Here is a 25,573-nt window from a genome sequence, read left to right as displayed (position 1 = left end):
GGTCAGGTTTTTGAAATGTATTCTTTAGCCTTCTGATCGTGCACTCCCCGCCTCCTAGCCACAGGTGTTTTAATTATAGTAGGTCCAATACCCCTCCACAGAAAGAGAGAATTTGAGTCCAAGAAGAGGTTTCACATGTACCCATTCAGATGGAGACGTTTATTCTCGGTGAGGTAGGTCAAGCGTAGGACCTCGTATAAGAGAGATGCCATAAAGTGGCTACGAGGTACACATAAATATGGCCATTTTTATGCGCTAAAAGCTCTCATTTTTCATATTTCTAGTGCAGTAATGCAGTTCAAATTTCGTGTTTTCAAGTTTGCATGTTTTGGCGCTGCAGTGTGCTGCCCTTTTTACTTAACTATATACGAGTTGGCGACTCTGGGTTCAGCACCTGTTCACACTCAGTCTATGTTTGGATGTGCAGGTCAGGTTTTTGAAATGTATTCTTTAGCCTTCTGATCGTGCACTCCCCGCCTCATAGCCACAGGTGTTTTAATTATAGTAGGTCCAATACCCCTCCACAGAAAGAGAGAATTTGAGTCCAAGAAGAGGTTTCACATGTACCCATTCAGATGGAGACGTTTATTCTCGGTGAGGTAGGTCAAGCGTAGGACCTCGTATAAGAGAGATGCCGTAAAGTGGCTACGAGGTACACATAAATATGGCCATTTTTATGCGCTAAAAGCTCTCATTTTTCATATTTCTAGTGCAGTAATGCAGTTCAAATTTCGTGTTTTCAAGTTTGCATGTTTTGGCGCTGCAGTGTGCTGCCCTTTTTACTTAACTATATACGAGTTGGCGACTCTGGGTTCAGCACCTGTTCACACTCAGTCTATGTTTGGATGTGCAGGTCAGGTTTTTGAAATGTATTCTTTAGCCTTCTGATCGTGCACTCCCCGCCTCCTAGCCACAGGTGTTTTAATTATAGTAGGTCCAATACCCCTCCACAGAAAGAGAGAATTTGAGTCCAAGAAGAGGTTTCACATGTACCCATTCAGATGGAGACGTTTATTCTCGGTGAGGTAGGTCAAGCGTAGGACCTCGTATAAGAGAGATGCCGTAAAGTGGCTACGAGGTACACATAAATATGGCCATTTTTATGCGCTAAAAGCTCTCATTTTTCATATTTCTAGTGCAGTAATGCAGTTCAAATTTCGTGTTTTCAAGTTTGCATGTTTTGGCGCTGCAGTGTGCTGCCCTTTTTACTTAACTATATACGAGTTGGCGACTCTGGGTTCAGCACCTGTTCACACTCAGTCTATGTTTGGATGTGCAGGTCAGGTTTTTGAAATGTATTCTTTAGCCTTCTGATCGTGCACTCCCCGCCTCCTAGCCACAGGTGTTTTAATTATAGTAGGTCCAATACCCCTCCACAGAAAGAGAGAATTTGAGTCCAAGAAGAGGTTTCACATGTACCCATTCAGATGGAGACGTTTATTCTCGGTGAGGTAGGTCAAGCGTAGGACCTCGTATAAGAGAGATGCCGTAAAGTGGCTACGAGGTACACATAAATATGGCCATTTTCATGCGCTAAAAGCTCTCATTTTTCATATTTCTAGTGCAGTAATGCAGTTCAAATTTCGTGTTTTCAAGTTTGCATGTTTTGGCGCTGCAGTGTGCTGCCCTTTTTACTTAACTATATACGAGTTGGCGACTCTGGGTTCAGCACCTGTTCACACTCAGTCTATGTTTGGATGTGCAGGTCAGGTTTTTGAAATGTATTCTTTAGCCTTCTGATCGTGCACTCCCCGCCTCCTAGCCACAGGTGTTTTAATTATAGTAGGTCCAATACCCCTCCACAGAAAGAGAGAATTTGAGTCCAAGAAAAGGTTTCACATGTACCCATTCAGATGGAGACGTTTATTCTCGGTGAGGTAGGTCAAGCGTAGGACCTCGTATAAGAGAGATGCCGTAAAGTGGCTACGAGGTACACATAAATATGGCCATTTTTATGCGCTAAAAGCTCTCATTTTTCATATTTCTAGTGCAGTAATGCAGTTCAAATTTCGTGTTTTCAAGTTTGCATATTTTGGCGCTGCAGTGTGCTGCCCTTTTTACTTAACTATATACGAGTTGGCGACTCTGGGTTCAGCACCTGTTCACACTCAGTCTATGTTTGGATGTGCAGGTCAGGTTTTTGAAATGTATTCTTTAGCCTTCTGATCGTGCACTCCCCGCCTCCTAGCCACAGGTGTTTTAATTATAGTAGGTCCAATACCCCTCCACAGAAAGAGAGAATTTGAGTCCAAGAAGAGGTTTCACATGTACCCATTCAGATGGAGACGTTTATTCTCGGTGAGGTAGGTCAAGCGTAGGACCTCGTATAAGAGAGATGCCGTAAAGTGGCTACGAGGTACACATAAATATGACCATTTTTATGCGCTAAAAGCTCTCATTTTTCATATTTCTAGTGCAGTAATGCAGTTCAAATTTCGTGTTTTCAAGTTTGCATGTTTTGGCGCTGCAGTGTGCTGCCCTTTTTACTTAACTATATACGAGTTGGCGACTCTGGGTTCAGCACCTGTTCACACTCAGTCTATGTTTGGATGTGCAGGTCAGGTTTTTGAAATGTATTCTTTAGCCTTCTGATCGTGCACTCCCCGCCTCCTAGCCACAGGTGTTTTAATTATAGTAGGTCCAATACCCCTCCACAGAAAGAGAGAATTTGAGTCCAAGAAGAGGTTTCACATGTACCCATTCAGATGGAGACGTTTATTCTCGGTGAGGTAGGTCAAGCGTAGGACCTCGTATAAGAGAGATGCCGTAAAGTGGCTACGAGGTACACATAAATATGGCCATTTTTATGCGCTAAAAGCTCTCATTTTTCATATTTCTAGTGCAGTAATGCAGTTCAAATTTCGTGTTTTCAAGTTTGCATGTTTTGGCGCTGCAGTGTGCTGCCCTTTTTACTTAACTATATACGAGTTGGCGACTCTGGGTTCAGCACCTGTTCACACTCAGTCTATGTTTGGATGTGCAGGTCAGGTTTTTGAAATGTATTCTTTAGCCTTCTGATCGTGCACTCCCCGCCTCCTAGCCACAGGTGTTTTAATTATAGTAGGTCCAATACCCCTCCACAGAAAGAGAGAATTTGAGTCCAAGAAGAGGTTTCACATGTACCCATTCAGATGGAGACGTTTATTCTCGGTGAGGTAGGTCAAGCGTAGGACCTCGTATAAGAGAGATGCCGTAAAGTGGCTACGAGGTACACATAAATATGGCCATTTTTATGCGCTAAAAGCTCTCATTTTTCATATTTCTAGTGCAGTAATGCAGTTCAAATTTCGTGTTTTCAAGTTTGCATGTTTTGGCGCTGCAGTGTGCTGCCCTTTTTACTTAACTATATACGAGTTGGCGACTCTGGGTTCAGCACCTGTTCACACTCAGTCTATGTTTGGATGTGCAGGTCAGGTTTTTGAAATGTATTCTTTAGCCTTCTGATCGTGCACTCCCCGCCTCCTAGCCACAGGTGTTTTAATTATAGTAGGTCCAATACCCCTCCACAGAAAGAGAGAATTTGAGTCCAAGAAGAGGTTTCACATGTACCCATTCAGATGGAGACGTTTATTCTCGGTGAGGTAGGTCAAGCGTAGGACCTCGTATAAGAGAGATGCCGTAAAGTGGCTACGAGGTACACATAAATATGGCCATTTTCATGCGCTAAAAGCTCTCATTTTTCATATTTCTAGTGCAGTAATGCAGTTCAAATTTCGTGTTTTCAAGTTTGCATGTTTTGGCGCTGCAGTGTGCTGCCCTTTTTACTTAACTATATACGAGTTGGCGACTCTGGGTTCAGCACCTGTTCACACTCAGTCTATGTTTGGATGTGCAGGTCAGGTTTTTGAAATGTATTCTTTAGCCTTCTGATCGTGCACTCCCCGCCTCCTAGCCACAGGTGTTTTAATTATAGTAGGTCCAATACCCCTCCACAGAAAGAGAGAATTTGAGTCCAAGAAAAGGTTTCACATGTACCCATTCAGATGGAGACGTTTATTCTCGGTGAGGTAGGTCAAGCGTAGGACCTCGTATAAGAGAGATGCCGTAAAGTGGCTACGAGGTACACATAAATATGGCCATTTTTATGCGCTAAAAGCTCTCATTTTTCATATTTCTAGTGCAGTAATGCAGTTCAAATTTCGTGTTTTCAAGTTTGCATATTTTGGCGCTGCAGTGTGCTGCCCTTTTTACTTAACTATATACGAGTTGGCGACTCTGGGTTCAGCACCTGTTCACACTCAGTCTATGTTTGGATGTGCAGGTCAGGTTTTTGAAATGTATTCTTTAGCCTTCTGATCGTGCACTCCCCGCCTCCTAGCCACAGGTGTTTTAATTATAGTAGGTCCAATACCCCTCCACAGAAAGAGAGAATTTGAGTCCAAGAAGAGGTTTCACATGTACCCATTCAGATGGAGACGTTTATTCTCGGTGAGGTAGGTCAAGCGTAGGACCTCGTATAAGAGAGATGCCGTAAAGTGGCTACGAGGTACACATAAATATGACCATTTTTATGCGCTAAAAGCTCTCATTTTTCATATTTCTAGTGCAGTAATGCAGTTCAAATTTCGTGTTTTCAAGTTTGCATGTTTTGGCGCTGCAGTGTGCTGCCCTTTTTACTTAACTATATACGAGTTGGCGACTCTGGGTTCAGCACCTGTTCACACTCAGTCTATGTTTGGATGTGCAGGTCAGGTTTTTGAAATGTATTCTTTAGCCTTCTGATCGTGCACTCCCCGCCTCCTAGCCACAGGTGTTTTAATTATAGTAGGTCCAATACCCCTCCACAGAAAGAGAGAATTTGAGTCCAAGAAGAGGTTTCACATGTACCCATTCAGATGGAGACGTTTATTCTCGGTGAGGTAGGTCAAGCGTAGGACCTCGTATAAGAGAGATGCCGTAAAGTGGCTACGAGGTACACATAAATATGGCCATTTTTATGCGCTAAAAGCTCTCATTTTTCATATTTCTAGTGCAGTAATGCAGTTCAAATTTCGTGTTTTCAAGTTTGCATGTTTTGGCGCTGCAGTGTGCTGCCCTTTTTACTTAACTATATACGAGTTGGCGACTCTGGGTTCAGCACCTGTTCACACTCAGTCTATGTTTGGATGTGCAGGTCAGGTTTTTGAAATGTATTCTTTAGCCTTCTGATCGTGCACTCCCCGCCTCCTAGCCACAGGTGTTTTAATTATAGTAGGTCCAATACCCCTCCACAGAAAGAGAGAATTTGAGTCCAAGAAGAGGTTTCACATGTACCCATTCAGATGGAGACGTTTATTCTCGGTGAGGTAGGTCAAGCGTAGGACCTCGTATAAGAGAGATGCCGTAAAGTGGCTACGAGGTACACATAAATATGGCCATTTTTATGCGCTAAAAGCTCTCATTTTTCATATTTCTAGTGCAGTAATGCAGTTCAAATTTCGTGTTTTCAAGTTTGCATGTTTTGGCGCTGCAGTGTGCTGCCCTTTTTACTTAACTATATACGAGTTGGCGACTCTGGGTTCAGCACCTGTTCACACTCAGTCTATGTTTGGATGTGCAGGTCAGGTTTTTGAAATGTATTCTTTAGCCTTCTGATCGTGCACTCCCCGCCTCCTAGCCACAGGTGTTTTAATTATAGTAGGTCCAATACCCCTCCACAGAAAGAGAGAATTTGAGTCCAAGAAGAGGTTTCACATGTACCCATTCAGATGGAGACGTTTATTCTCGGTGAGGTAGGTCAAGCGTAGGACCTCGTATAAGAGAGATGCCGTAAAGTGGCTACGAGGTACACATAAATATGGCCATTTTTATGCGCTAAAAGCTCTCATTTTTCATATTTCTAGTGCAGTAATGCAGTTCAAATTTCGTGTTTTCAAGTTTGCATGTTTTGGCGCTGCAGTGTGCTGCCCTTTTTACTTAACTATATACGAGTTGGCGACTCTGGGTTCAGCACCTGTTCACACTCAGTCTATGTTTGGATGTGCAGGTCAGGTTTTTGAAATGTATTCTTTAGCCTTCTGATCGTGCACTCCCCGCCTCCTAGCCACAGGTGTTTTAATTATAGTAGGTCCAATACCCCTCCACAGAAAGAGAGAATTTGAGTCCAAGAAGAGGTTTCACATGTACCCATTCAGATGGAGACGTTTATTCTCGGTGAGGTAGGTCAAGCGTAGGACCTCGTATAAGAGAGATGCCGTAAAGTGGTTACGAGGTACACATAAATATGGCCATTTTTATGCGCTAAAAGCTCTCATTTTTCATATTTCTAGTGCAGTAATGCAGTTCAAATTTCGTGTTTTCAAGTTTGCATGTTTTGGCGCTGCAGTGTGCTGCCCTTTTTACTTAACTATATACGAGTTGGCGACTCTGGGTTCAGCACCTGTTCACACTCAGTCTATGTTTGGATGTGCAGGTCAGGTTTTTGAAATGTATTCTTTAGCCTTCTGATCGTGCACTCCCCGCCTCCTAGCCACAGGTGTTTTAATTATAGTAGGTCCAATACCCCTCCACAGAAAGAGAGAATTTGAGTCCAAGAAGAGGTTTCACATGTACCCATTCAGATGGAGACGTTTATTCTCGGTGAGGTAGGTCAAGCGTAGGATCTCGTATAAGAGAGATGCCGTAAAGTGGCTACGAGGTACACATAAATATGGCCATTTTTATGCGCTAAAAGCTCTCATTTTTCATATTTCTAGTGCAGTAATGCAGTTCAAATTTCGTGTTTTCAAGTTTGCATGTTTTGGCGCTGCAGTGTGCTGCCCTTTTTACTTAACTATATACGAGTTGGCGACTCTGGGTTCAGCACCTGTTCACACTCAGTCTATGTTTGGATGTGCAGGTCAGGTTTTTGAAAAGTATTCTTTAGCCTTCTGATCGTGCACTCCCCGCCTCCTAGCCACAGGTGTTTTAATTATAGTAGGTCCAATACCCCTCCACAGAAAGAGAGAATTTGAGTCCAAGAAGAGGTTTCACATGTACCCATTCAGATGGAGACGTTTATTCTCGGTGAGGTAGGTCAAGCGTAGGACCTCGTATAAGAGAGATGCCGTAAAGTGGCTACGAGGTACACATAAATATGGCCATTTTTATGCGCTAAAAGCTCTCATTTTTCATATTTCTAGTGCAGTAATGCAGTTCAAATTTCGTGTTTTCAAGTTTGCATGTTTTGGCGCTGCAGTGTGCTGCCCTTTTTACTTAACTATATACGAGTTGGCGACTCTGGGTTCAGCACCTGTTCACACTCAGTCTATGTTTGGATGTGCAGGTCAGGTTTTTGAAATGTATTCTTTAGCCTTCTGATCGTGCACTCCCCGCCTCCTAGCCACAGGTGTTTTAATTATAGTAGGTCCAATACCCCTCCACAGAAAGAGAGAATTTGAGTCCAAGAAGAGGTTTCACATGTACCCATTCAGATGGAGACGTTTATTCTCGGTGAGGTAGGTCAAGCGTAGGACCTCGTATAAGAGAGATGCCGTAAAGTGGCTACGAGGTACACATAAATATGGCCATTTTTATGCGCTAAAAGCTCTCATTTTTCATATTTCTAGTGCAGTAATGCAGTTAAAATTTCGTGTTTTCAAGTTTGCATGTTTTGGCGCTGCAGTGTGCTGCCCTTTTTACTTAACTATATACGAGTTGGCGACTCTGGGTTCAGCACCTGTTCACACTCAGTCTATGTTTTGATGTGCAGGTCAGGTTTTTGAAATGTATTCTTTAGCCTTCTGATCGTGCACTCCCCGCCTCCTAGCCACAGGTGTTTTAATTATAGTAGGTCCAATACCCCTCCACAGAAAGAGAGAATTTGAGTCCAAGAAAAGGTTTCACATGTACCCATTCAGATGGAGACGTTTATTCTCGGTGAGGTAGGTCAAGCGTAGGACCTCGTATAAGAGAGATGCCGTAAAGTGGCTACGAGGTACACATAAATATGGCCATTTTTATGCGCTAAAAGCTCTCATTTTTCATATTTCTAGTGCAGTAATGCAGTTCAAATTTCGTGTTTTCAAGTTTGCATATTTTGGCGCTGCAGTGTGCTGCCCTTTTTACTTAACTATATACGAGTTGGCGACTCTGGGTTCAGCACCTGTTCACACTCAGTCTATGTTTGGATGTGCAGGTCAGGTTTTTGAAATGTATTCTTTAGCCTTCTGATCGTGCACTCCCCGCCTCCTAGCCACAGGTGTTTTAATTATAGTAGGTCCAATACCCCTCCACAGAAAGAGAGAATTTGAGTCCAAGAAGAGGTTTCACATGTACCCATTCAGATGGAGACGTTTATTCTCGGTGAGGTAGGTCAAGCGTAGGACCTCGTATAAGAGAGATGCCGTAAAGTGGCTACGAGGTACACATAAATATGACCATTTTTATGCGCTAAAAGCTCTCATTTTTCATATTTCTAGTGCAGTAATGCAGTTCAAATTTCGTGTTTTCAAGTTTGCATGTTTTGGCGCTGCAGTGTGCTGCCCTTTTTACTTAACTATATACGAGTTGGCGACTCTGGGTTCAGCACCTGTTCACACTCAGTCTATGTTTGGATGTGCAGGTCAGGTTTTTGAAATGTATTCTTTAGCCTTCTGATCGTGCACTCCCCGCCTCCTAGCCACAGGTGTTTTAATTATAGTAGGTCCAATACCCCTCCACAGAAAGAGAGAATTTGAGTCCAAGAAGAGGTTTCACATGTACCCATTCAGATGGAGATGTTTATTCTCGGTGAGGTAGGTCAAGCGTAGGACCTCGTATAAGAGAGATGCCGTAAAGTGGCTACGAGGTACACATAAATATGGCCATTTTTATGCGCTAAAAGCTCTCATTTTTCATATTTCTAGTGCAGTAATGCAGTTCAAATTTCGTGTTTTCAAGTTTGCATGTTTTGGCGCTGCAGTGTGCTGCCCTTTTTACTTAACTATATACGAGTTGGCGACTCTGGGTTCAGCAGCTGTTCACACTCAGTCTATGTTTGGATGTGCAGGTCAGGTTTTTGAAATGTATTCTTTAGCCTTCTGATCGTGCACTCCCCGCCTCCTAGCCACAGGTGTTTTAATTATAGTAGGTCCAATACCCCTCCACAGAAAGAGAGAATTTGAGTCCAAGAAGAGGTTTCACATGTACCCATTCAGATGGAGACGTTTATTCTCGGTGAGGTAGGTCAAGCGTAGGACCTCGTATAAGAGAGATGCCGTAAAGTGGCTACGAGGTACACATAAATATGGCCATTTTTATGCGCTAAAAGCTCTCATTTTTCATATTTCTAGTGCAGTAATGCAGTTCAAATTTCGTGTTTTCAAGTTTGCATGTTTTGGCGCTGCAGTGTGCTGCCCTTTTTACTTAACTATATACGAGTTGGCGACTCTGGGTTCAGCACCTGTTCACACTCAGTCTATGTTTGGATGTGCAGGTCAGGTTTTTGAAATGTATTCTTTAGCCTTCTGATCGTGCACTCCCCGCCTCCTAGCCACAGGTGTTTTAATTATAGTAGGTCCAATACCCCTCCACAGAAAGAGAGAATTTGAGTCCAAGAAGAGGTTTCACATGTACCCATTCAGATGGAGACGTTTATTCTCGGTGAGGTAGGTCAAGCGTAGGACCTCGTATAAGAGAGATGCCGTAAAGTGGCTACGAGGTACACATAAATATGGCCATTTTTATGCGCTAAAAGCTCTCATTTTTCATATTTCTAGTGCAGTAATGCAGTTCAAATTTCGTGTTTTCAAGTTTGCATGTTTTGGCGCTGCAGTGTGCTGCCCTTTTTACTTAACTATATACGAGTTGGCGACTCTGGGTTCAGCACCTGTTCACACTCAGTCTATGTTTGGATGTGCAGGTCAGGTTTTTGAAATGTATTCTTTAGCCTTCTGATCGTGCACTCCCCGCCTCCTAGCCACAGGTGTTTTAATTATAGTAGGTCCAATACCCCTCCACAGAAAGAGAGAATTTGAGTCCAAGAAGAGGTTTCACATGTACCCATTCAGATGGAGACGTTTATTCTCGGTGAGGTAGGTCAAGCGTAGGACCTCGTATAAGAGAGATGCCGTAAAGTGGCTACGAGGTACACATAAATATGGCCATTTTTATGCGCTAAAAGCTCTCATTTTTCATATTTCTAGTGCAGTAATGCAGTTCAAATTTCGTGTTTTCAAGTTTGCATGTTTTGGCGCTGCAGTGTGCTGCCCTTTTTACTTAACTATATACGAGTTGGCGACTCTGGGTTCAGCACCTGTTCACACTCAGTCTATGTTTGGATGTGCAGGTCAGGTTTTTGAAATGTATTCTTTAGCCTTCTGATCGTGCACTCCCCGCCTCCTAGCCACAGGTGTTTTAATTATAGTAGGTCCAATACCCCTCCACAGAAAGAGAGAATTTGAGTCCAAGAAGAGGTTTCACATGTACCCATTCAGATGGAGACGTTTATTCTCGGTGAGGTAGGTCAAGCGTAGGACCTCGTATAAGAGAGATGCCGTAAAGTGGTTACGAGGTACACATAAATATGGCCATTTTTATGCGCTAAAAGCTCTCATTTTTCATATTTCTAGTGCAGTAATGCAGTTCAAATTTCGTGTTTTCAAGTTTGCATGTTTTGGCGCTGCAGTGTGCTGCCCTTTTTACTTAACTATATACGAGTTGGCGACTCTGGGTTCAGCACCTGTTCACACTCAGTCTATGTTTGGATGTGCAGGTCAGGTTTTTGAAATGTATTCTTTAGCCTTCTGATCGTGCACTCCCCGCCTCCTAGCCACAGGTGTTTTAATTATAGTAGGTCCAATACCCCTCCACAGAAAGAGAGAATTTGAGTCCAAGAAGAGGTTTCACATGTACCCATTCAGATGGAGACGTTTATTCTCGGTGAGGTAGGTCAAGCGTAGGATCTCGTATAAGAGAGATGCCGTAAAGTGGCTACGAGGTACACATAAATATGGCCATTTTTATGCGCTAAAAGCTCTCATTTTTCATATTTCTAGTGCAGTAATGCAGTTCAAATTTCGTGTTTTCAAGTTTGCATGTTTTGGCGCTGCAGTGTGCTGCCCTTTTTACTTAACTATATACGAGTTGGCGACTCTGGGTTCAGCACCTGTTCACACTCAGTCTATGTTTGGATGTGCAGGTCAGGTTTTTGAAAAGTATTCTTTAGCCTTCTGATCGTGCACTCCCCGCCTCCTAGCCACAGGTGTTTTAATTATAGTAGGTCCAATACCCCTCCACAGAAAGAGAGAATTTGAGTCCAAGAAGAGGTTTCACATGTACCCATTCAGATGGAGACGTTTATTCTCGGTGAGGTAGGTCAAGCGTAGGACCTCGTATAAGAGAGATGCCGTAAAGTGGCTACGAGGTACACATAAATATGGCCATTTTTATGCGCTAAAAGCTCTCATTTTTCATATTTCTAGTGCAGTAATGCAGTTCAAATTTCGTGTTTTCAAGTTTGCATGTTTTGGCGCTGCAGTGTGCTGCCCTTTTTACTTAACTATATACGAGTTGGCGACTCTGGGTTCAGCACCTGTTCACACTCAGTCTATGTTTGGATGTGCAGGTCAGGTTTTTGAAATGTATTCTTTAGCCTTCTGATCGTGCACTCCCCGCCTCCTAGCCACAGGTGTTTTAATTATAGTAGGTCCAATACCCCTCCACAGAAAGAGAGAATTTGAGTCCAAGAAGAGGTTTCACATGTACCCATTCAGATGGAGACGTTTATTCTCGGTGAGGTAGGTCAAGCGTAGGACCTCGTATAAGAGAGATGCCGTAAAGTGGCTACGAGGTACACATAAATATGGCCATTTTTATGCGCTAAAAGCTCTCATTTTTCATATTTCTAGTGCAGTAATGCAGTTAAAATTTCGTGTTTTCAAGTTTGCATGTTTTGGCGCTGCAGTGTGCTGCCCTTTTTACTTAACTATATACGAGTTGGCGACTCTGGGTTCAGCACCTGTTCACACTCAGTCTATGTTTTGATGTGCAGGTCAGGTTTTTGAAATGTATTCTTTAGCCTTCTGATCGTGCACTCCCCGCCTCCTAGCCACAGGTGTTTTAATTATAGTAGGTCCAATACCCCTCCACAGAAAGAGAGAATTTGAGTCCAAGAAGAGGTTTCACATGTACCCATTCAGATGGAGACGTTTATTCTCGGTGAGGTAGGTCAAGCGTAGGACCTCGTATAAGAGAGATGCCGCAAAGTGGCTACGAGGTACACATAAATATGGCCATTTTTATGCGCTAAAAGCTCTCATTTTTCATATTTCTAGTGCAGTAATGCAGTTCAAATTTCGTGTTTTCAAGTTTGCATGTTTTGGTGCTGCAGTGTGCTGCCCTTTTTACTTAACTATATACGAGTTGGCGACTCTGGGTTCAGCACCTGTTCACACTCAGTCTATGTTTGGATGTGCAGGTCAGGTTTTTGAAATGTATTCTTTAGCCTTCTGATCGTGCACTCCCCGCCTCCTAGCCACAGGTGTTTTAATTATAGTAGGTCCAATACCCCTCCACAGAAAGAGAGAATTTGAGTCCAAGAAGAGGTTTCACATGTACCCATTCAGATGGAGACGTTTATTCTCGGTGAGGTAGGTCAAGCGTAGGACCTCGTATAAGAGAGATGCCGTAAAGTGGCTACGAGGTACACATAAATATGGCCATTTTTATGCGCTAAAAGCTCTCATTTTTCATATTTCTAGTGCAGTAATGCAGTTCAAATTTCGTGTTTTCAAGTTTGCATGTTTTGGCGCTGCAGTGTGCTGCCCTTTTTACTTAACTATATACGAGTTGGCGACTCTGGGTTCAGCACCTGTTCACACTCAGTCTATGTTTGGATGTGCAGGTCAGGTTTTTGAAATGTATTCTTTAGCCTTCTGATCGTGCACTCCCCGCCTCCTAGCCACAGGTGTTTTAATTATAGTAGGTCCAATACCCCTCCACAGAAAGAGAGAATTTGAGTCCAAGAAGAGGTTTCACATGTACCCATTCAGATGGAGACGTTTATTCTCGGTGAGGTAGGTCAAGCGTAGGACCTCGTATAAGAGAGATGCCGTAAAGTGGCTACAAGGTACACATAAATATGGCCATTTTTATGCGCTAAAAGCTCTCATTTTTCATATTTCTAGTGCAGTAATGCAGTTCAAATTTCGTGTTTTCAAGTTTGCATGTTTTGGCGCTGCAGTGTGCTGCCCTTTTTACTTAACTATATACGAGTTGGCGACTCTGGGTTCAGCACCTGTTCACACTCAGTCTATGTTTTGATGTGCAGGTCAGGTTTTTGAAATGTATTCTTTAGCCTTCTGATCGTGCACTCCCCGCCTCCTAGCCACAGGTGTTTTAATTATAGTAGGTCCAATACCCCTCCACAGAAAGAGAGAATTTGAGTCCAAGAAGAGGTTTCACATGTACCCATTCAGATGGAGACGTTTATTCTCGGTGAGGTAGGTCAAGCGTAGGACCTCGTATAAGAGAGATGCCGTAAAGTGGCTACGAGGTACACATAAATATGGCCATTTTTATGCGCTAAAAGCTCTCATTTTTCATATTTCTAGTGCAGTAATGCAGTTCAAATTTCGTGTTTTCAAGTTTGCATGTTTTGGCGCTGCAGTGTACTGCCCTTTTTACTTAACTATATACGAGTTGGCGACTCTGGGTTCAGCACCTGTTCACACTCAGTCTATGTTTGGATGTGCAGGTCAGGTTTTTGAAATGTATTCTTTAGCCTTCTGATCGTGCACTCCCCGCCTCCTAGCCACAGGTGTTTTAATTATAGTAGGTCCAATACCCCTCCACAGAAAGAGAGAATTTGAGTCCAAGAAGAGGTTTCACATGTACCCATTCAGATGGAGACGTTTATTCTCGGTGAGGTAGGTCAAGCGTAGGACCTCGTATAAGAGAGATGCCGTAAAGTGGCTACGAGGTACACATAAATATGGCCATTTTTATGCGCTAAAAGCTCTCATTTTTCATATTTCTAGTGCAGTAATGCAGTTCAAATTTCGTGTTTTCAAGTTTGCATGTTTTGGCGCTGCAGTGTGCTGCCCTTTTTACTTAACTATATACGAGTTGGCGACTCTGGGTTCAGCACCTGTTCACACTCAGTCTATGTTTGGATGTGCAGGTCAGGTTTTTAAAATGTATTCTTTAGCCTTCTGATCGTGCACTCCCCGCCTCCTAGCCACAGGTGTTTTAATTATAGTAGGTCCAATACCCCTCCACAGAAAGAGAGAATTTGAGTCCAAGAAGAGGTTTCACATGTACCCATTCAGATGGAGACGTTTATTCTCGGTGAGGTAGGTCAAGCGTAGGACCTCGTATAAGAGAGATGCCGTAAAGTGGCTACGAGGTACACATAAATATGACCATTTTTATGCGCTAAAAGCTCTCATTTTTCATATTTCTAGTGCAGTAATGCAGTTCAAATTTCGTGTTTTCAAGTTTGCATGTTTTGGCGCTGCAGTGTACTGCCCTTTTTACTTAACTATATACGAGTTGGCGACTCTGGGTTCAGCACCTGTTCACACTCAGTCTATGTTTGGATGTGCAGGTCAGGTTTTTAAAATGTATTCTTTAGCCTTCTGATCGTGCACTCCCCGCCTCCTAGCCACAGGTGTTTTAATTATAGTAGGTCCAATACCCCTCCACAGAAAGAGAGAATTTGAGTCCAAGAAGAGGTTTCACATGTACCCATTCAGATGGAGACGTTTATTCTCGGTGAGGTAGGTCAAGCGTAGGACCTCGTATAAGAGAGATGCCGTAAAGTGGCTACGAGGTACACATAAATATGGCCATTTTTATGCGCTAAAAGCTCTCATTTTTCATATTTCTAGTGCAGTAATGCAGTTCAAATTTCGTGTTTTCAAGTTTGCATGTTTTGGCGCTGCAGTGTGCTGCCCTTTTTACTTAACTATATACGAGTTGGCGACTCTGGGTTCAGCACCTGTTCACACTCAGTCTATGTTTGGATGTGCAGGTCAGGTTTTTGAAATGTATTCTTTAGCCTTCTGATCGTGCACTCCCCGCCTCCTAGCCACAGGTGTTTTAATTATAGTAGGTCCAATACCCCTCCACAGAAAGAGAGAATTTGAGTCCAAGAAGAGGTTTCACATGTACCCATTCAGATGGAGACGTTTATTCTCGGTGAGGTAGGTCAAGCGTAGGACCTCGTATAAGAGAGATGCCGTAAAGTGGCTACGAGGTACACATAAATATGGCCATTTTTATGCGCTAAAAGCTCTCATTTTTCATATTTCTAGTGCAGTAATGCAGTTCAAATTTCGTGTTTTCAAGTTTGCATGTTTTGGCGCTGCAGTGTGCTGCCCTTTTTACTTAACTATATACGAGTTGGCGACTCTGGGTTCAGCACCTGTTCACACTCAGTCTATGTTTGGATGTGCAGGTCAGGTTTTTGAAATGCATAGGGAGCGTTAGGCGCAATCCACGGCTGCCTCTAGTGTTGTTGGAGAGGATTAGGGATTGCGGTCAGCAGAGTTTCCACATCTCAGAGCTCGTTCTATGTTTTTGGGTTATTGTCAGGTCACTGTATGTGCTCTGACCTCTATGTCCATTGTGGTACTGAATTATCTTATCATAACATAGAGCTAGGGTCCAGGGCAGTTAAAGAGTTAAAGTCTATGATGGTGAATATTGTAGTGCAGGGCAGGTGATGCAGTAAATAATTCTGAGGACACAGCAGGGTTCAGTTTTCACACTTTACTCACAGTTCTTACATGCAGTCCCCAGCTGGGTGCTGTGTCCTCCGGGTCCATGGTCCAGCCAGCTCTCAGGTAATTTGGGGTTCACTTTCCTGAGACTCTCTTTCTTATGTTCCTTCCCTGGCCGTCTCTCTGCGCTGGCTTCACCCTCCTGCCCTGCACCTCACACACAGTGTCCCCAGCCAGCAGCCTCGGATCCTGTAGGGCGACGTCCTCCTGGTGCCCTTGATCCTATGTGGCTGCCTTTTCTGCGAATGTGTGTAGATGTGTCTGTGGCACATACAGATATCACAGCTTCTGGCTTGCTAGTTGAGCCTTGTAGTTCCTCCACTAGTCTGGGGGCCAGTTCCCCCTCTGCGACCTGGTCCTTCCACCCCACTACTGTCGGTGTGGATTCGGGTGCCAGGGTGGATTCCTCACTTCCCTGGCCCCTAGAATCCCTTTCTTCCTTCTCTCAGGAGTTTCTCTTTCCATGTCTGCTCTCCTCAACTCCTCCCCACCAACTCCTTACTAACTGACTGATTAACTCCTCCCTCTAACTGTCACTCTCTCCACCCACACCCTCTATCTAGTTCCCCCTCCAGCCTGAGATGGGGCCCTCCCTCAATAGGGTCCGCCCAGATCCCCTTGCCTGGAGTGGTGTGGTGTTGGATGCTAGTGTGGGTACTGCCCCCTCCTTACCTGAGAGCGGAGTACCACACCTCTGGCTGAGGTGCAGTACCCCTCCCCGTTAAACACAGCACGTCCACGGGCTGGAACAGAGTAAAATAAAATGTTAAAAACATGCAAACATTTTCTGAATAGCAATTCAACAAGTAAAACAGTTAAACATGTAACTTTTTCTTCCCTTTATGGGTGATATTTTACGCTTGAATGTTGCATATACAGTGGGGCAAAAAAGTATTTAGTCAGTCAGCAATAGTGCAAGTTCCACCACTTAAAAAGATGAGAGGCGTCTGTAATTTACATCATAGGTAGACCTCAACTATGGGAGACAAACTGAGAAAAAAAAATCCAGAAAATCACATTGTCAGTTTTTTAACATTTTATTTGCATTTTATGGTGGAAAAAAAGTATTTGGTCAGAAACAAAATTTCATCTCAATACTTTGTAATATATCCTTTGTTGGCAATGACAGAGGTCAAACGTTTACTGTAAGTCTTCACAAGGTTGCCACACACTGTTGTTGGTATGTTGGCCCATTCCTCCATGCAGATCTCCTCTAGAGCAGTGATGTTTTTGGCTTTTCGCTTGGCAACACGGACTTTCAACTCCCTCCAAAGGTTTTCTATAGGGTTGAGATCTGGAGACTGGCTAGGCCACTCCAGGACCTTGAAATGCTTCTTACGAAGCTATTCCTTCGTTGCCCTGGCGGTGTGCTTTGGATCATTGTCATGTTGAAAGACCCAGCCACGTTTCATCTTCAATGCCCTTGCTGATGGAAGGAGGTTTGCACTCAAAATCTCACGATATATGGCCCCATTCATTCTTTCATGTACCCAGATCAGTCGTCCTGGCCCCTTTGCAGAGAAACAGCCCCAAAGCATGATGTTTCCACCACCATGCTTTACAGTAGGTATGGTGTTTGATGGATGCAACTCAGTATTCTTTTTCCTCCAAACACGACAAGTTGTGTTTCTACCAAACAGTTCGTTTGGTTTCATCAGACCATAGGACATTCTCCCAAAACTCCTCTGGATCATCCAAATGCTCTCTAGCAAACTTCAGACGGGCCCGGACATGTACTGGCTTAAGCATTGGGACACGTCTGGCACTGTAGGATCTGAGTCCATGGTGGCGTAGTGTGTTACTTATGGTAGGCCTTGTTACATTGGTCCCAGCTCTCTGCAGTTCATTCACTAGGTCCCCCCGCGTGGTTCTGGGATTTTTGCTCACCGTTCTTGTGATCATTCTGACCTCACGGGGTGGGATTTTGCGTGGAGCCCCAGATCGAGGGAGATTATCAGTGGTCTTGTATGTCTTCCATTTTCTAATTATTGCTCCCACTGTTGATTTCTTCACTCCAAGCTGGTTGGCTATTGCAGATTCAGTCTTCCCAGCCTGGTGCAGGGCTACAATTTTGTTTCTGGTGTCCTTTGACAGCTCTTTGGTCTTCACCATAGTGGAGTTTGGAGTCAGACTGTTTGAGGGTGTGCATAGGTGTCTTTTTATACTGATAACAAGTTTAAACAGGTGTCATTACTACAGGTAATGAGTGGAGGAAAGAGGAGACTCTTAAAGAAGAAGTTACAGGTCTGTGAGAGCCAGAAATCTTGATTGTTTGTTTCTGACCAAATACTTATTTTCCACCATAATATGCAAATAAATTGTTAAAAAAACAGACAATGTGATTTTCTGGATTTTTATTTCTCAGTTTGTCTCCCATAGTTGAGGTCTACCTATGATGTAAATTACAGACGCCTCTCATCTTTTTAAGTGGTGGAACTTGCACTATTGCTGACTGACTAAATACTTTTTTGCCCCACTGTATATAACAATAACTTAAAACAGAGTTTTACTTTCAATAAAACTTAAATCACAGTGAGATCCTGAACTGGGTGTCTTTCTCACTGTCCTCAGTGCAATATGGGGGAACCCATCTCAAAACCCCAATGTAGTCTCTGGGGGTGGCTACAGGGAATAGATGGTCCTCTCGTTAGACTACTGTTTTGGCCACGCCAGACGTTTTTTGTTCTTTAGTCTTCTATTAAAGGTAGAGTGTCCCACTCGCACTCTCAAGCTTTACTGTAAAACCAACAAGGCCCACATTAAATGCTAACTTTGTACAATAAAAGTTCTGGCCACTCACTGTCCATGACCACATTGTCTTTAAATGGCACAAACACTCAGTTTAACCAAACACTCATTTTATCTTTTCTTAGTAGTCACTCTCTACTTTCTTTTCAAAGATAGCACTTGGTGCCTGCATCCCTCTGACTTGCAAAGTTCCTTGTCAGGCATCACGATGAGTGATTCAAATGGAGCAAGTCCTGCAACCGGGGTCTGTGTAGCCTGTGTCTGCACGGCCATGGTTGCTGGAGCTGCAGGGATTGATGCAGTGTCTGGGGTAGAAGCTGCCGGTTGTCTTTCTGGCACAACACTTGTTGATCTGGGAACAACACGTCCCCACGTGCAATTATTCACATTGAGGGCATACCACCCCCTTTCGCCCACATGCCGGTGTAGGTCACTAGGGCTCCCGGATGTAAGTCATGATAAGGGTGGCCATCTGGCAAGTGTGATTCCACGTCCCGGCGGGTCACAAATAGTTCTGAGACCATCCTGGGCTCTTTGATGAAACCCCAGGCCTTTTTCAAGTCAAAGGACACTACATGCCCTGTCTCAGCAGACCCCGGTCAGCATGTCTAACTTTGCGGGCCTTGGCCTTGGCCCTCATGTTCCGCTCTTCCATGTCTTTCCATTGTGCCCTGCGCTCCTGCTCCTCTGCCTCCCATCTGGGCATCTGTTGCCAGAAGTGGTCCTCCCAACTAAGGGTCTCCACCTGGTTTTATCCAACTTGGGCCTCCCCTGGGAACCCCATCAAATCCGTCCCCTGGTGCTCGCAACAGATATCCACCCTCTCACTATTCACCTCCTGGAGCATGAGTTCCGGTTGCAGCGGACCCGCCAGTTTATCTCCAGTGTCTGCTGTCCTGTCCCAGGCTAAGTTTTCATTTCTGACGGGGGGTTTTAAGGACCCAACTAGAGTTTCCTCGGCCACCGGGGCAACGTTAGTACCTGTTTCCTCTCCGATGCCAGACTCCTCCTCCTTCTCCACCGCTGGTCGCGAGGCCACCCTCCGTTCTGGATTTGTTTTCTCTTTTTGACTCACATAGTTGTGATCTACCAATGATGTCAATTATAGGCCTCTCTCATCTTTTTAAGTGAGAGAACTTGCACAATTGGTGGCTGATTAAATACTTTTTTTCCCCCACTGTATTAGCTGCTAAAGATGCCTCATTCGCAGATGTCAGTCCGATATTGGACCGCAGTGCACGGACTGGCCTCAGGTCTCCTAATACTATCACGCTCAAGTCAAGAGAGTCATACACCCAGCCAGGTTCCCCCCCCACATTCATGTAACAGACGAATATCTCTCCCTTGGCTACCGCTACGCTTCACGTTCCACTACATGCAGGTTTTGTTGAATATTTTTATTTAGAGGTTAAAGTCTTTCCTTAAATGGAACCTGTCAGGTGATAATTAGTGTCCAAAGCATGTGTCTGTCACAAGTACCAGTCATCAGGAAAGGAGAATATGATAGATCCTCACTGCGACCTGCTAATTTCCAACCAGGTTGCAGTGCTCAGCATGGAGCAGTCACCGCTGTTCTCCAATTACGCCGTTTGTTCAATTCATTGACGTCCCTTTTAGCCTGTGAATTAGATGAGCAAGATGTTAATAAAATGAACAGAAGGAATGATTGGAGAACATTGTGGCTAATCTGTTCTGAGGGCTCCCATGATGACTGGAATTGAGCAAAAAGCAGTAAGTTAATAACATTTTCTCCTTTCACCAATGACTGCTAGCTAACAGACACATGCTCTGGATGCTAATTATCAGCTCTGTCATATTTATTTTTACTTTCATAAGGGACTCAGACCTAATAGGTTTCATTTAGGGCAGTTGCAGACGTTCTTGAATTCTCAGAGAGATTCGAGTCAATTATGCAAATGACACTCTGATCATAGTGTGCTCCGATTCTCTCGAATGAGAAGATGAAGAAAAAAGTTCTCCATCCTCTCCATTCTACAAATGCATGGAAACTGAACTGCACTCAGATCTCATCCGAGTAAAGTACGATGTTTCCACCGCATTCATTGTCTTGAACTGACGAGTGCGATCTGAATATCGGATCAAACTTGGGTGTGCAACAATCTTTTTCCTCTGACAGACTGTGTCCGAGGAAAAAATCATACATGTGCAAGGCCCCATAGACTGACATTGGCCGAGTGCAATCTAATGTTCTGTCGGATCGCACACAGACTGATAATACTGTCATGACAACAAGCCCTTAAGGAGAACTCCAATCAGGCATTGGTCTGTAGGCCAGACAATTCTCCCTGGGAAAGAAGAATGCGCACATACAAGAACATACGTACTTTTCCATGAAGAAGAAAGCTGGCTCTTTAGTTACACTTATTGCATGTAGAAACCCATTTCCAGCACCCTTTAATGTGTCTTACCACGTGACTATGGATTTAGGTCTTTTTCTTCTTGAGAAGATTCTGATTTAGTTGACTATCTTACTTCAGGTGGCAAGACTTATTTAGGGCCATCTTAAGGTACCGTTACACTAAACGATTTACCAACGATCACGACCAGCGATACGCCCTGGCCGTGATCGTTGGTAAGTCGTTGTGTGGTCGCTGGGGAGCTGTCACACAGACAGCTCTCTCCAGCGACCAATGATCAGGGGAACAACTTCGGCATAGTTGAAACTGTCTTCAATGATGCCGAAGTCCCCGGGTAACCATGGTAAACATCGGGTTACTAAGTGCAGGGCCGCGCTTAGTAACCCGATATTTACCCTGGTTACCATTGTAAAAGTAAAAAACAAAACAGTACATACTCACATTCCTGTCACGTCCCCCAGCGTCAGCCTCCGTGCCCTGTGTAAGCGCCGGCCGTAAAGCAGAGCGGTGACATCACTGCTGTGCTCTGCTTTACAGCCGGCCGGCGCTGACACAGTCAGTGCGGGAAGCTGATGCCAGGGGACGTGACAGGAATGTGAGTATGTACTGTTTTTTTTTTTACTTTTACAATGGTAACCAGGGTAAATATCGGGCTACTAAGCGCGGCCTTGCACTTAGTAACCCGATATTTACCCTGGTTACCAGTGAACACATCGCTGGATCGGCGTCACACACGCCGATTCAGCGATGACATCGGGTGATCAGGAACCAAAAAAAAAGTCCTGATCACTCCCAGCGACCAACGATCTCCCAGCAGGGGCCTGATCGTTGGTCGCTGTCACACATAACGATTTAGTTAACGATATCGTTGCTATGTCACAAAAAGCAACGATATCGCTAACGAAATCGTTATGTGTGAAGGTACCTTTAGACTTATGCTTTCTAACTTTAGTAGGTCACACAGGATTTTTTCTATCCATGAACATTTACGCAAGATATTTTTTGGGGAAATGGTAAAATTACATTTTAATAAGCTCTGATATTTATGCTGTCAATTACAGGAGTATAAAAGAGACACCGGTCTGCAATTTATGGAGTGGACTAAGCAAATATTTTCCCCAAATGCCTTATGGGCCCATTTATTGCTGTGCATCCTTCTTCAGATGATTTTTTGTTCCATTGACGATTTGTCCCAAAGAGCACAGAATCTAATGGAGTCAAATCCTCTAATCGATGGGTGAGTATATCTGCAAATTGTATTATTATTATTATTATTATTATTATTATTATTTATATGTCAACATTTTCTTATGCATACTTCAGAGAATAAAGTATGTTGAATTTTATTGTATAATTTATTCTTTAAAGAGGCTGTCCACTATTTTATCATTGATGACCTATCCTTAGGATAGGATAACCTTTCAGGTTTCTTGAGTTCACAGCCACTGGGTCTCTCAGCATCTGCAAGGCCTGGAAACCTCATATGAAACTCTGAGGGACATTTTAACATTGCTGAAGTTTCCAGCTGCTGGAACACCTGAAGGCTGTGAACTATGGTTACCTGGTTACCTTGGGTTTGTATTTTACTGTACTTCTTAATAAATAGAAAAAAATGAAAAAAATGGAGTGTAATTTTCACAAACAGCTGAGGGAAACCTGACCACTGAGGGATGATTTAAAGGGAACCTGTCACCCCGTTTTTTCAGATTGAGATAAAAATACTGTTAAATAGGGCCTGCGCTGTGCGTTACAATAGTGTATGTAGTGTACCCTGATTCCCCACCTATGCTGCGAAATACATTACCAAAGTCGCCGTTTTCGCCTGTCAATCAGGCTGGTCAGGTCAGGTGGGCGTGGTGACATCGCTGTTTCTTCCCCAGCTTTCCGTTGGTGGCGTAGTGGTGTGCGCATGTCCAAGTGCCGAATCCACTGCGCGCAGGTGAAGAAAAAGCGCGCGATCTGCGCTATTACCCTTGTCATCGGTGGGGGCGGCCATCTTCCTGAGGCCGCGCGTGCGCAGATGGAGTGCTCTGCTGCACGGGGCTTCAGGAAAATGGCCGCGGGATGCCGCGCGTGCGCAGATGGAGATCGCGGCGGCCATTTTCCTGAAGCTGAGAATACCAGCTCCCAGCTGTCAGCTTTAGCTTTGCTGATTGTCAAAAATGGGGAAAACTCCACAGTTTTTTTTACATTACTTATTTAAATAGTTAAAAAAACACATGGGACCCCTCTATTCTTGATAACTAGCCTTGCTAATGCGGATAGCTGAGGGTTGCAACCTGCAGCTGTCAGTTTTGCCTGGCTGGTTATCAAAATTACAGAGGAACATGGGTCAATTTTTATTTATTATTATTTATAGCTCAATTGATGGGTCAATTGATGACACTTTTCCTGTTATATGCCCCTAATTTTTGCTGTTTTGGCAGCTTTTGAGCCCCCCTGAAGGTGTTGTCTGTGCGTTTTGGTTTTGCCTCCCATTGAATTGAATGGTGTTCGGCGATCTGTTAAGCAAACATATTCAGCGAACATTGGGAAGTTCAGCGAACATAAGCGAACCTTGAAAGGTTCACTCATCTCTAATTCTAAATATGTATGTAACTAGATGGTTGCCCGATTCTAACGCATCGGGTATTCTAGAATATGTATGTCCACGTAGTATATTGCCCAGCAACGTAGTATATTGCCCAGTCATGTAGTATATTGCCCAGCCACGTAGTATATTGCCCAGTGACGTAGTATATTGCCCAGCCACGTAGTATATTGCCCAGCCACGTAGTATATTGCCCAGCCACGTAGTATATTGCCCAGCCACGTAGTAGATTGCTCAGCCACGTAGTATATTGCCCAGTGACGTAGTATATTGCCCAGTGACGTAGTATACAGCACAGAGCCACATAGTATATTGCACAGCCCATGTAGTATATTGCCCAGCTATGTAGTATATTGCCCAGCCACGTATGACAAAGGTTAAAAAAATAAAAAATAAACATATACTCACCTTCCGCAGGCGCATTGTAGCACTGTCGCCTGTGTGGGGTGCAGGCGGCATCTTTCGGTCCCAGGGTGTGCTGACGTCGCGGTCACGTGACCGTGTCACAGTCACATGACCGTGACGTCACGGCAGGTCCTTGTCGTGCAGGACCTGTCATGACGTCGCGGTCACATGACCCTGTAGCGGTCACGTGACCGTGACATCACGGCAGGTCCTTTCCGCGCAGGCGCACAGGGCTTGTGATGACATCGCGGTCACATGACCGTGACGTCATGGCAGGTCCTTCTGCAAGACCATCCGTGCAACCGGAACGTGCCGGTTGCATCGCGAGGAGTGGGAAAGGTGGCGTAGGTGAGTATATAATCATTTTTTATTTTTTTTATTATTTTTAACATTCAATGTTTTTACTATTGGCGCTGCATAAGCTGCGTCAATAGTAAAAAACTTGGTCACACAGGGTTAATAGCAGCGGTAACGGACTGCATTACACCGCGGCATAACGCGGTCCGTTACCGCAGCCATTAACCCTGTGTGAGGGCAGACTGGAGGGGTGTATGCGGGCGCCGGGCAGTGAGTGCGGGGAGTAAGGAGCGGCCATTTTCTTCCAGACTGTGCTCGTCGCTGATTGGTCGCGGCAGCCATGACAGGTAGCTGGCGAGACCAATCAGCAAATGAATAACCGCTACAGAAGGACAGACAGACAGACGGAAGTACTCCTTAGACAATTATATAGTAGATGTAGTGTTACTTGTGCTAAAATACGTCCCAATTGCCATCTTGTCTGGTGCTCAGTGGTTTCTGGGTTATGTACCTTCAATTCCAACTAGCAGAATCACATAGGGTTTATGTATGCTGTATTTTTCTCTCACCCCTGGTTTTGGCTTAAAAATACTGAGGTAAAAAACTCACCAAGTACTGAACATGTGAATATAGCCTTACAATTTAAGTCTATGGAGCCTCAATGCACAGGTACAAGTCCCATCTGATAATAGGTGTATGCTCACTTTAGGCTAGTTTCACATTAGCGTTCGAATCCGCAGCGTTTAATCCGCATCCGCAAGTGCAGGAAAAAACGCATAGAAACACGTAAAAATGCAGCATTTTTTAGACGCATGCGGTTAATAAAACGCCGCGTTTTCACGCTTTTCCATGCGTTTTGTCATGCATTTCCGTTTTTTGTGCGCATGGTGAAAAATTTTACAAGAGAAAAATCTAGATAACCAGACACCGCCAATGTGACTACAGAGGGCGTGTATTATGGGATATCTATATATAGTCCCTAGGACTGCTGAAATCTTAACAGTGGGCTACTGTATCCTGTGTCATGATGGGTCTTCGCATAAAGAGCTTTTATTTCAACCTAGATTTAAGCATCAAGCTGTTTCCTGCCTGTTCGTTTGCTTGTGAGCAAGACAGAAATCGCGAAAGATGGAGAAGGAGAGGGCGTATGTGTTTTTGGAGACACCCCATTATCGAACTACGTGAGAGCCGTGGAGCCTATCACACGCTGTATGGCGAGCTTAATGCCAACCCGGACAAATTCCCGGAATATACAAGGATGTCGCAAGACTCTTTCTGGGATTTGCTTGCTCGTGTCCAAGGAGCCATCCGGAGACAGGACACCCAGCTCTGTAGAGCGATTCCACCAGAGGAACTTCAGCTGGTTACATTAAGGTACATAACAATTCTAAACAAATGCCAGTCCTAATTTTGGTTGTTCTGACATGTATTCTTTGTATTTTCCTTTATGTCTTTAGCAGAACAACACCATAAATAGAATTTATTGTAATTTT

General features: G+C 44.1%; 1 protein-coding gene across 2 annotated transcripts in view; it reads left to right on the top strand.

The window, feature by feature from the left end:
- The window catches only part of LOC138649626 (dipeptidase 2-like), a 438,600-nt gene that overhangs the window by 78,121 nt on the left and 334,906 nt on the right, over positions 1-25,573 (top strand). For both annotated transcript variants that reach the window (XM_069740170.1, XM_069740169.1), the window contains exon 2: positions 21,850-22,025. In XM_069740170.1, the coding sequence (XP_069596271.1) occupies positions 21,880-22,025 (146 nt within the window). In that variant the 5' untranslated portion in view covers positions 21,850-21,879. The remainder of the gene's footprint in view (positions 1-21,849; positions 22,026-25,573) is intronic.

The sequence above is a fragment of the Ranitomeya imitator genome, chromosome 9 (assembly GCF_032444005.1).
Source record: "Ranitomeya imitator isolate aRanImi1 chromosome 9, aRanImi1.pri, whole genome shotgun sequence".
Taxonomy (NCBI): Eukaryota; Metazoa; Chordata; class Amphibia; order Anura; family Dendrobatidae; genus Ranitomeya; species Ranitomeya imitator.
The sequence above is the reverse complement of the archived record's forward strand: the minus strand, read 5'-3'. Positions and strand labels throughout refer to the sequence as shown.